Genomic DNA, 12,408 nt, shown 5'->3' on the forward strand with positions numbered 1-12,408 from the left:
GGTGTCCTACCTAGCTCATCTATCTGGGTTATCTATGCCTTTCTTTGCCTTTGACTAAGGTGTCTTGCAACTCCGAGAGATAGAAGTTGTAGAAAACTGATACTAATGCAAATAATTCTTGATTATAAATAGATAAATTCTGTCGGGGGAGGCTCAATGGATTTCCCTCCTCCACTGTGGAAGAAGTTGGTTTGCATCTATTAAGCTAATTCATCTCAGCTCCCTGCTGGGCTTACATATTTATCTTGCCTTTGGATTCTCCTTTGAAGTGGTCACACCTTTCTGGTTCCCTCATTCACTAACGTGTTAAATAAAATCTTTGACTTGTATTCACTGTACATTCATTGAGAGTCATGATTTTAACTTTCTTTTTGAAAAACCATCTTATCCAAAATCTGAAACACCAAAAACACCAAGTGTTGGCCAGGTTGTGGGCAACGGGAACTCTCATTCATTGCTGGTGGGAATGCAGAAAGACACAGACACTGTGGGAAACAGTTTGGGGTTCTTACAAAACTAAACATACTCTTACCCTATGATCTAGCAATCACCCTCCTTGGTGTTTACTCAGAGGAGCTGAAGATGTATGTCCACACAAAACCTGCACACAGATCTTTACAGCAGCTTTATTCACAGTTGCCAAAACTTAGACACAACCCAGATGTCCTTCAGTAGGTGAATGGATAAACAAACTGTGGTACATCCAGACAATAGAATAGTATTTAGCACTAAAAAGAAATGAGCTATCAAGCTATGAAAAGACATGGAGGAATCTTAGTTGCATATTATTAAGTGAAAGAAGCCAAGCTGAAAAGGCTGTATGATTCCACTTATATCACTTTCTGAAAAGGGCCAAAATATGGAGACGGTAAAAAGACCAGTGATTGAAAAGGGTTGGGAGGGAGGAGAGGTGACTAGGCAGAGCACAGAGGATTTTTAGGACAGTGAAAATACTCTGTATGATACCTTAATGGTGGATACATATCATTATACATTTGTCTAAACCCACAGCATGTACAACACCAGGATGAACCCTAATGTAAATTATGGACTTAAGGTGATTATTATGTATCCGTGTAGGTTCATCAGTTGTAACAAATGTACCACTCTGGTGGTGGATATTGATAATGGGGGAGGCTGTAAGTAGGTGAGAGCAGAGGGTACATGAGCTATCTCTGTACCTTCCCCTCAATTTTGCTGTGAACCTAAAACCACTCTAGAAAAAATACAGGCTTAATAAAAACAAAACTAAATGAAAATCATCCCTTAACAGTATTTGGCACAGAGCCTGGCACAAGGTAGGAATCCAATTAATATTTGTGAATGAATGAGTGAATGTAGACAAGTAAATGTAATCTCTGCCATGGATGATTCATCATGAAGGAAGGGTATGGAATGTTAATGCAATGCTTAGCTGTTATTCCAAAGTTGAAATTGAAATGGGAAAATCCCCCCAATCCTTTAAGAGATGGTGGCAAAAAGGGGCAGCAAGGGAAGTGGAGAACCTTGTGTCAGAAAGTGGCTTGCGTGGACTCAACAGAGGCTGAGCCAGAGGTGGCAAAGGGTGCTGGGCATGGAATAAGGTGGGAGACAAGCAATGTCATTTAAGTCACAAGACTCCTGTTTCCTTTCCCTCGGTTGTATACAAATCCCAGGACCTCTGGGTGTTCTCCTGCACTGGGCCTTTGAAAATCTGTCCAGATATAAAATAATGGCCTTCTGGCATTTTTGGTTAGAGTACCAACTCTAGTCAAAACGCGTAAAGGAAAAAAAAGCTATGGGTCAGTTTCCAGATGTGTGAGTGTTTTAAAGATGACATCAATGGATTTCTATAGAATGAAACCACAGGCTTCCTGCAAATTGTCTGGATTCACAAAGCCCTATGTCACTTTCAACTAAGGAGGAAGAACTCCCAAGTATATTATCCGTAGACATGCATGAACTTTCCAGGGGCCTTTAAAAGTCAGATCTCCACTCTGTTTTTCTCCTATCTTTATAGAAATGTAATGTTTGATATAGAAAAGGTACATGACTTACTGTTTATTTATTTTTTTAATATTTTAATTTTACTGGAGCACAGTTGATTTACAATGTTGAATTACTGTTTATTATGTTTTTCCAAAATTAACCTGGCAACTTTGAGAGTCCTAATAAACTCTGCATCTACTTCTCCCAGACACTTTCTATGTGTACATATAGAAATTATCTCTCATTTAATTCTCATAACAATCACTTGAAACAGGTACTATCATCTTCTACTCTTTACAGATGTGGAAACTGACGGTGAGAGGTTAACTTGCCTAAAGTCACACCATTAATGACTCTGGCAGCATCAAATTCAGGGCTAACTCTAATGGTCACATTCTTTCTACTGTACCATCAGGCCCCATAAGAGAACCACAGGAGGGCTTCCCTGGTGGCGCAGTGGTTGAGAGTCCGCCTGCCGATGCAGGGGACACGGGTTCGTGCCCCGATCCGGGGAGATCCCACATGCCGCGGAGCGGCTGGGACTGTGAGCCATGGCCGCTGAGCCTGCGCGTCCGAAGCCTGTGCAGAGGCCGCAACAGTGAGAGGCCCGCGTATCGCAAAAAAAAAAAGAAAACCACAGGAGTGAAATTACATTAAAAAATATTAACATTTGATTGGGAGGAGAAAAAGACCAGTCATAAAACATAATGTTAGTCCAAGGTAGAGGCTGGAGGGTGACGGGTGAGGTGAATGCATGATATAAAATTGCTAGGTGAAAAACAGGGCCCTGACTCTAGTGAAATGAAGGAGGCACTTGTCTTGAAGCAGAGAGGAGAAGCAGGGGAGGGTGGGAGGGTTCTGACATCATCAGTACCCAGCTGAGCTGTACTGGCTAAGATGCACCTGGTCAAATTGGGAAGGATACTCAGGGGGTAATCAATGAGCAGGTGCACAAGCAAAAACCTGCGTATAGTATATTTAGAAAAAAGTCCCTTGAATCTTAATTTTAACAGACTAGAAGACTAGAAGAATAAGGACCAGACCAATAAAGACCAGAAGACTTGATTTCCATACTTGGTACCTGAAGGTAACAGACTAATATTTGTTCACTGACTGAGGACAAAAGCGGAAGGCACTAGAAGTAATTGGAAAAGGTTTACCAAGGTCAAACCGAGTATGAAACAAGCATTTGCACTTGTAAGAATAATGCTAAGTTGGCATTTATTATCTACTACTTGCTAAGCAGAGCTAAGTGATTTACATACATCAACTCCTTTAATTCCGGCAACAACTCTATATATACTATATTTTCAGTCCCATTTTAATAGATGAGGCAGAGAATTAAGTAACTTATTCAAAGTCATAAAACTAGAACCCAGCAGATCTTCCTGGATCCAAAGTTTGTGCACTTAGCCATTATACCGCATTCTGAACTCTGAACTTATACTGGATTAAAAAAAATCACTGGATAGTGATTAACTGTGCTAGAATGTGATGGAAGCTGTGTGGAGCTACCACCCTGAAAAAAGGTAGTGAGAATTTGGGTGTCCAAATTATTGCTACAGAAAATCCTGCTGCCCCGTGTGATGAAAAAGTTAATGCCACCAGAAAGTGGACCAGGAAGCCTTCTGTCTGGGGGCTACCTGGCTAGTCACACTTTATAAGTTACTTGCTCGCTTTTGTCCCAAACTACCCCTCTAGTTTTCAATGGGGCAATGGCCTCGAATATCGCTAAGAGTGGGAGAGTGAGCTCAGGGGCGTCTGCATTGTTATTTCATCTATTCTGCATCCTTCCAGGGAAGGGCATCCTCTATAAAGCTGTCTGCTGTGATTTATGAAGATTCTGGATGGCAGTCTGACTCGGAGGAAACCAGGTGATTCCTGCTAAAAACAACCATCTCCAAGATCTAATTAGGTTTAAATACACCCTAGCCCAGTTTTGTTGTTGTTGTTGAAGTCTAGGCACAGATTTCAGGCAATTTCCACTGAGTATCTGGATCTCTAGCACCACTTCCCTTAGCAATGCCATACACATCTAATCCTAAAACGAGGAAGCCTCCGCTGAGGCCGCCCAACGCGGGTGCTGGTGGCGTCGCCGGGCACACGCAAGTCACTGAGTCAGCAGAGCGCGCCTCTGGAGGAGCGGACCCGCCGGCGATGGAAAGCCACGTGCTCCCCTCCTTGGCGTGAGGCAATCCTCCTCCCACAGCCTCGGGAAGCCCCGACGCCACAGGCTTCCTCGCCATAGTGGTGCCGCCCGAGCGTAGTTCCTCCACCGCTTCCTCCTCCAGCTGCCACCACTCGACCCTTCCTGCTCAGCAACGACTCCACCTCCCACCCGGGTTTGAAGCGCGCGCCTCGCCGTGGCCCAGAAGAGGCGGTGCGGAGGGCGGGGGGAGGTGCGCGGCCGCGCGCACGCGCGTAGTGGGCAGCCCCACCCCCGCCCGAGGCCCCGCCCCCGGAGCCGCTAGCGCGGCCAGCCGGCCCGACTCACCCAGGCAAACCTGGCTCTGCGGGGCGGGAAGCGGCGCTTCCTCCTCAGAGCTCGGTGCAGCGCCGTCCAATTAGTCCTTCCGCCCCTGCCTCCGCGGCGCCGCGGCGAGCGAGGGGGCGAGCGGAAAGTGCGCGATGCGGCCGGCGGGAGCAGCGGCTGTCGCGGGGTCGCCGGCGCGGGACATGTCTCTGTGCGGGGAGCTGCTGCAGGCCCCGCCGCCCTTGGCCTCACAGCCTCCGGCGGCCGCGCCCTCGGGGCCGCCGCTCCCCGCAGCAGCCGGCGCGACCCTCAACCGCCTTCCGGAGCCGCTGCTGCGGAGGCTTGGCCGAAGCTTGGACCAAGCGCCCGAGGGCCGGGGATGGAGGAGGCTGGCCGAGGTGGCGGGGAGTCGGGGACGCCTCCGGCTCAGGTGCGGCACCGGGGCCCGGGGTGGGGTGGGGTGTAAGGGCGGGGCGGGGTCACGTGGGGGCGAACTTGGGCGGGGGGCGCGCGGGGAGAGTGAAGTGGGCACGGGAGAGGGAGGGCGGACGCGGCGATGGGTGAGGTTGGAAAACATCGGGGCCACTTGAGATGGTGCAGGGGCCGCTGGGGGTAAGGAGGGCGGAGGGAAGGAGGTGGGAGAACTTCAGTAACCTTCCAGAGAGCCTGAACCCAGGAAAGTCCTGGGAATGCAGAGATTCGAGGTTGGACTCCGGCAGTCCACACCCTTTTCCTACCCTCCTCCCCTTTAGCTGAAAGAGAGAAATCGAGGTTGACCAAGGAGAATATAAAGAAGGCTATCTGGAGACAATTACGTTAGGGAGGTAATTCCAAAAGATTAAAAAACACCCAGACCTAGAAGACCTAAGGGAGGTTAGGAAGGGGACGTGCAGGTAGAGAGATAATGAAGGTGAAGGGTTTGTGGTGCAGGAATTCATGAAGGTTTTAATGTAGATGTAGAGAGAGAAGGATAGTGGGAAAGAAAGAAACTAAACTCGCCGTCTTCCTCCATCAAACCAACTTGCCAGGTTTTCTTCCTGATTTCACCATGAACATTAAACCATTTTCCTATTACCAGGCTTGGAACTGGGCTTAAAACTCTCAGGACTCCTTTACACTCTTAAGAATTATTGAGGACCCCAGAGAGTTTTTGGGTTTTATTTATTTATTTACTTGGGGCTATGTTGGGTCTTCGTTGCTGCACGCGGGCTTTCTCTAGTTGCAGCGAGCAGAGGCTACTCTTCGTTGTGGTGCGTGAGCTTCTCATTGCGGAGCACGGGCTCTAGGCACGCAGGCTTCAGTAGTTGTGGCGTGAGGGCTTCAGTAGTTGTGGCTCACGGGCTCTAGAGCGCAGACTCAGTAGTTGTGGCGCACGGGCTTAGTTGTTCCGCAGCATGTGGGATCTTCCTGGACCAGGGCTCGAACCCGTGTCCCCTGAATAGGCAGGTGGATTCTTAACCACTGCGCCGCCAGGGAAACCCCCCCCCGCCCGAGAGTTTTTAATGTGGGTTCTATATGTTACATACATACAACATATACTGATATTTACCATATTAGAAATGAAAATTAAGAATTTTTAATATTTAAAAAGAATAATTCATTACATGTTAACAAAAATGACGTGTTTTTGTGGAAAAACAAACTTTTCCAAAACAAAAAATTTAGTTAGAAAAGTGGCATTGTTTTGCATTTTGAAAATCTCTTTAATGTCTTGGCTTAATCCCAGAGAACCGGCATCTTTTATGTCCTTCTGCACTCAGTCTGTTGCACTGTCACAGGTCAGGTAACACTGGATATGCCAATGTCCATTCTTGAGAGAATGAATGAAAAAAAATAAATAACATCTTAGTATTATTATGAAAAGTCATTTTGACCTTGGGGATCCTGTGAAAAGGGTCTCAGGAACTGCAGTAGGGCTTCCCAGACCACACTTAGAACCACTGCTCTAGATCATTGTTATGATTTGGGTCTGCCTTTGAACCCTTTAGCAGTTTTTTTAACTTCTCATATAACCAAACTTTGTCTTGTACTATAATTATTTGTACATGTTTTTATAAACTCCTCGAGAACAGGAAGATTTAAGATCCTATATGTTATGCATAGAACCTATCTTAGACACTCTATAAATAATTTTGAATTGAGAGGGGAACCATTCATTCAAAATTAAGTTTTTTGAGTGCCCGATTTTTGCAAATGTTTCAGAAGATAAAAAGATGTCACATATTTAGCTCCTACTTATAAGGGCTTATGCAGTAATAGACTGTTATTCTGAGACAATCACAAATAATATGTTAGATGCTATGTTGGGTGTGAATAATAATAACAGTGGGTTTTTATCATTTATTAAACACTTATCATTTATTAAACATATACCAGACAATGTATTAAGTATCTAACTCTCACCACAGCCTTGAGTTTCAAAGAGTTTGAGGTTAAACCAGAATAATGATGATTTGGGATTATTTGGCTGTTCAGTGGAGTAATGATGTGAAGATGGAATCAAGAAGTAGTAAATTTGCAAAGTTGAGCAGATGGCATACTTTTTTCTTTCTTTTTTCTTTTTCTTTTTAATTTTTTGCTACTCTGCATGGCACATGGGATCTTAGTTCCCCAACCAGGGACCGAACCCATGTCCCCTGCATTGGAAGCACAGAGGCTTAACCACTGGACTGCCAGGGAAGCCCCCCCCCCTTTTTTTTTTTTCTGTTCTAGGAAGAATACATTGTGCTTTTGGCTGTGCAAAGAAAATCCAAGATACATACTGTTATTCTAGGTCCATAGATTTCTGAATTTCTAGACTTACAATAACATAAACAGTTGTCTTCTTTGTGGGCAGGGGGCGGGGTCAGATTACCAGATCTGTGATTGGTTAATTTGTGAAATTAACTACTACTCTAGTTAGGGAAGGCTCTGGCCTTTCCTGAAGAAGGTTCTCCTGAAGTGAGCACTCCTATTTGGCCATGAAGGAGGGAGAACATCAGTAAGGCCCTGCCACTGAAGAGGCATGGCTGATGGATTCTAAAAGTAGTGGATACCTGACATCAGGTGTTCAGTTTTCCTCCCTAAGCCTTCATTTAAGTTTTGTTAAAGGCTATAGAATGGTATTAGCTTTGTTTGAGGAACTAATGGAAAAGCTTGAGACCACTTCTCTGGTGAACGTAGTATGGAGAGAGGGCAGTTGCCCAGCAAGAGGAGACAAGCAACAAAGGGCACGAAGTTGTGGAAGCTGGGGATTTCAGGGTGGGAAGTTTACTGGAGACAGATGAGTTTGGCCAGCCTTCCAGGATGGTGAAGTTTAGCTCAGAGTAGGTTAGTTGTGCTTGGGAAAGTGGAGGCCACCCTGAAGGTTGGAGAACTGGAGAACATTAAGCTCACGTACCTGTTGAGATCAGAAGAATTAAACTGACCTAACAAAAGGTTAGCCCTGGGAACTTGGAGGCCGGGGAGTGACAACTGAGGGGGCAAGGTAAGCTGGCGGTGCTTTTTCTATTTAAGACTAAAACAGTGATTTTCATACCGATGGCAAAAGAGCATCTACAATAGTAAAAGGTCCGAAAGGCATTTTTCTCTAGTGTCAATCAAACGCAGGAATTATAGTGAATCTAGTCCAAATGGATGACAGTTCCCACGAGGAAGTGCATTGCTTTCTGCAGTCACTGGATTCACAGCCCTAAAATCCCAGAAGGTTGCCTGTTCTGTTTCTTTTCACTTTCTTTCCTCACTCTATATAACTTTCCTCAGACTAGGTAAGAATTTAATAAATAAGCCACAGGAGTTCCTTCTGAACTGTCCCATCAGGGATAAGGAGTGTTTCCAGGTGGTTATTGGTGATTCAGGATAAATCCTTGCATATAGTTTAGCTTCCCAAAACATGAACGTGTGGGAATGCCCTAAACAAACTCAGCCTAGTTCCATTCCAAACTGCCTGAATATTGAACGCCCTTTGCTGTCAGTGTAGATAAGCACAGGTTCTGAGTGTCTTGCCCAAGCAGTGTGAATTCTGCAGAGGCATTCGAAGGAACATTCGAGCCCCAAAGATGGCAGAGCTTTCAGGAGGCTCTAATAGTGTGTAAATTCCATGAAGGAGGGAGCTGAGAGATGGGGCTTTGGGACCAGGGAAAACAGCCGCTGCATACTTGCTGCGTAGGAGGTGCTCTTTTAGCTACGGAATCCTGCCCTCGAGCACTTTATGATAGGAAGGTTTCCTCCTGTCCCTATCTCTTCAGTCTCTACCTCTTCATCTTTGGATTTTGGAATGCCTTAGGGCTTAGGCCTTGTATCTCTTTGTCTAGACTTCTTCACCTAATCCCCAGCTTGGTGTTATCCTTAAGTCCTCCTAGCTTTACACATATTTAGGTTGATTACTCTCAGTTCATACCTTCAGCCCGTGTCTTTGCTTTGAACTCCCGGATTCATTCGTGTAGATCTCCTGTTGAATGACTAACAGACATCTTAAATGCAACACGTCCAAAACTTAACACGTCTTCCGCCATAACCTCTTTCTCTCGCAGTCTTCTGCATCTCAGTGAAGGGTGGCTACATCCATCCAGGTGCTGAGGCCAGAAACTTCAGAGTCATTCCTGACTCCGCTTTTATATACCGCATCCACTGCATCAGCAAATCCCTTCTGCCGTACCTCCAGTATGTGTCTAGAATCCTACGTCCACTGCGACCACCCTGGTCCAGGCCACCATTATCTCTCACCTGCATTGTTCCAGTGGCCGCCTAACTTCTCCGCCTCCTGCTTTGCTCCCATCCCAGTCTATTCTCAATATAGCAGTAAGAATCGTTCTTTTAAAACATTAAATCAGGTCTTATCCTCCCTCTGTTCAAAACCCTCCCATTGTTTCTCCATCTCAGAGTAAAAACACCAGTTAGCTACCAGTGAGCTCTTGGACCTGATATCCTGTTGGTGTCTCCCTCCCTCTCTCAGCTCTAGTCACACATGCTTTCTTGCCCTTCCTTGAAGACAGTAGGGCCTTTGGACTTGCTGTTTGCTCAGCCTGAGATGTTTTCCACGGATGAACCACAAGACTGGCTCCTTTACCTACCTCTTCAGGTGTTTGATTAAAAGTCACCTTCTCACAGAGAATGGCAAATATCATATGATATTGCTTATATGTAGGATCTAAAAGAATGATACAAAGGAAGTTATTTACAAAACAGAAATAGACTCACAGATGGAGAAAACAGACTTATGGTTACCAAAGGGGAAAGGAGGGAGTGATAAATTAGGAGTTTGGGATTAAAATATACACACTACTGTATATAAAATAGGTAACCAACAAGGACCTACTGTATAGCAGAGGGAACTATACTCGATATCTTGTAATAACCTATAATGGAGGAGAATGTAAAAAAATATATTTGTATATTTATGTATAATTGAATCACTTTGCTATGCATTTGAAACTAGCACAGCATTGTAAATCAACTATATTTCAATAAAAATTTTAAAAATAAACAACATTGATTACATTTTTTTTAAAAAGTCACCTTCTCAGTGAGGTCTCTGATCACACTATTTAAAATCACCCCCCTACATCTGCTCCAGCCTTACCTATCCCCCTGCTTTGCTTTGTTTTTCTCCAAAGCACTTAGGACAGTTGGATGGATGGATGCACAGATCTCTGTGTGTGTATACATATCTGTCCCTCTCCTGTAGAAAAATCTAGGAGGATGGGCGATTTTGTTTGCAGCTAGAAAAATACCTAGAAAAAATGGTTGTCCTATTTTAGGTGATTAATAAGTAGTTGTTGAATTAATGAATAAGGATTCTGAAGTGTAAATGTACCAAGAGAAACAAAAGAATCTAAAAGCAGTGCCATGGTTTGTACCCTAGAAGGTGTATAATATCAATATGTTCTATTTGATTACACATTTTTAAAAGTAAAGATAAATATAGGGTTTTTTTAAGCAAAGTCTATTTGTTTCAGTAAGAAAGTAGTCTTTTTAATTAAATCAGAAATTTCAAATTAGAGCTGGTAGAAACCACTTCAAAGCACAGCCTGACAGGAATGTAACTAAAAAAGGAAAGAAAGAAATTTGGGTATGTATAAACATCATCTTAGCCGAAAGCCGGTGCCCATGTGGAAAATCAGTAAGAGGAAAGAAGAGAGAGCACCTTGTTTTTCTCCAGTGCCTCTTGTATTGGAAGAGAAGTCGTTGTCTATTTCAATTTGATCTTTCTTCATTTGGTGGGGGGAAGGTAAAATTGTTTTTAGTTTTCTCCATATTAATATAAAGATTAAAGCACCATTTGGTTGCATTTGACAAGATGGCATCTTAATTTCATGTATCAGGTCTTGATAACCTTTCTGAATCATAAAAAATTAGCATACAGCATCCTTGTTTTTATAAATTTCATATTATAATTATTTGAAAAATGGGTAATCCTTATATTGTGTCTAATACCTCCTTGGACATTCCAGGGACTAGTAAAAGAAAATTTTACAAAATATTGTAGCAGCACCTTCAGCTTTTGTTTTTGCTACCATCTCAATCACCATTATTTCATAAAAGAAAGGACACTTTAACACTTTTAAAAATAGGAAAGATAATCTTAGAGTAAAAGACAGTCTTATTGTCCTTACCTTTATCAATTTGCCATGGACTTCAGATTGTGCTGCCAGAGTGTACAGCCCAGAATTGGGAATGGTTGATCTGTAATATGATTATTGACATTTAACAAGTATAGAGTATTGAATATACAAATTTAGCTAGAATACCTAGTGACTGGAGGCTTTGGAGGACACTATCTGGTTACCAAAGCAGTAATTACTGAAAAACAATTATTTTTTTTTAATTTATTTAATTTATTTATTTTTGGCTGCATTGGGTCTTCGGTGCGGTGCGCGGGGGCTACTCTTCATTGCGGGGTGTGGACTTCTCATTGTGGTGGCTTCTCGTTGCGGAGCATGGACTCTAGGCATGTGGGCTTCAGTAGTTGTGGCACATGGGCTCAGTAGTTGTGGCTCGCAGGCTCAGTAGTTGCGGCGCACAGGCTTAGTTGCTCTGCGGCATGTGGGATCTTCCTGGACCAGGGCTCGAACCCGTGTCCCCTGCACTGGCAGGCGGATCCTTAACCACTGCGCCACCAGGGAAGTCTCTCAAAAACAGTTTTTGTTTGTCTGTTTGTTTGTTTTAGTCATAGATAGGTAAGCTTTATTCCATTGTCTACATAAAAATGAGTTGATGTCGAACAGGAAACGGTTTTTCCAAAGGGTTAAAGTCTATCACACAACCGAACTTGGTCCTTTTCCCTTTAGTTTGTCTCTCAGTTCCGTTGGCCGACACATCATTATTAGTGTCCGCCCTCACTAATCATTTCACCACACACAATATCTAAAAGTCTTCGGGTGGCACTTCCCATTTCTCTGGAAATCTCTTAAACTGCTTTCAGTTACAAGAGATGGGCAAGGTTTTTATCTGCTCACGCTGTACTCCACCCGAGACAAAAACACATCCCTGAATTCTCTTGTTTACATTGTGGCTGTTGGCAAAGCATTCAAATGAAGAACTTAATGCTAACACACAAAGGACACAGTATAATCTGTGTGTAATAGGGACTTCGCTTCAACTTTTTCTCATTAAAGAATTATTTTTATTATCGCTCCACAAGGGAGTTATAAAAAATACCTGTAAAAACATTGAAAAGGCTCTTAAAAGTCCTGGAATGAAAAATTCTGAAGTATAAATTATGATACCTTGTCTATGACTTGCAAATAAGAATGAAATAAATTCTACATGCTAGAATTTCTGAATGATTTTGATAGGAATTTACCAGAAGGAGCCAGAACATCAATCCTCAACGATTTCCTGTTTTCATCCCCATTGAGTTTTTGAAAAGCTGTATAATCTGTCGACAGGCACAGTCCACACAGGAACTTGCTGTTGCCACGAATGATGAAATCAATCTGAAGGACAGAGATTTGTATGCTGGACGCGCCAGGCTCTTCCATGCACCT

At 43.7% G+C, this 12,408-nt stretch overlaps 1 protein-coding gene across 2 annotated transcripts in view; it reads left to right on the plus strand.

Moving 5' to 3' along the window:
• Positions 1-4,327: 4,327 nt before the first annotated feature.
• The window catches only part of MALT1 (MALT1 paracaspase), a 62,852-nt gene continuing 54,771 nt past the window's right edge, over positions 4,328-12,408 (plus strand). The window contains exon 1 of one of the 2 annotated variants that reach the window (XM_082641451.1): positions 4,328-4,871. In XM_082641451.1, the coding sequence (XP_082497577.1) occupies positions 4,597-4,871 (275 nt within the window). In that variant the 5' untranslated portion in view covers positions 4,328-4,596. The remainder of the gene's footprint in view (positions 4,872-12,408) is intronic. The other variant, XM_082641450.1, reaches the window with a different exon arrangement.

The sequence above is a fragment of the Mesoplodon mirus genome, assembly GCF_964341445.2.
Source record: "Mesoplodon mirus genome assembly, chromosome: 13".
NCBI lineage: Eukaryota > Metazoa > Chordata > Mammalia > Artiodactyla > Ziphiidae > Mesoplodon > Mesoplodon mirus.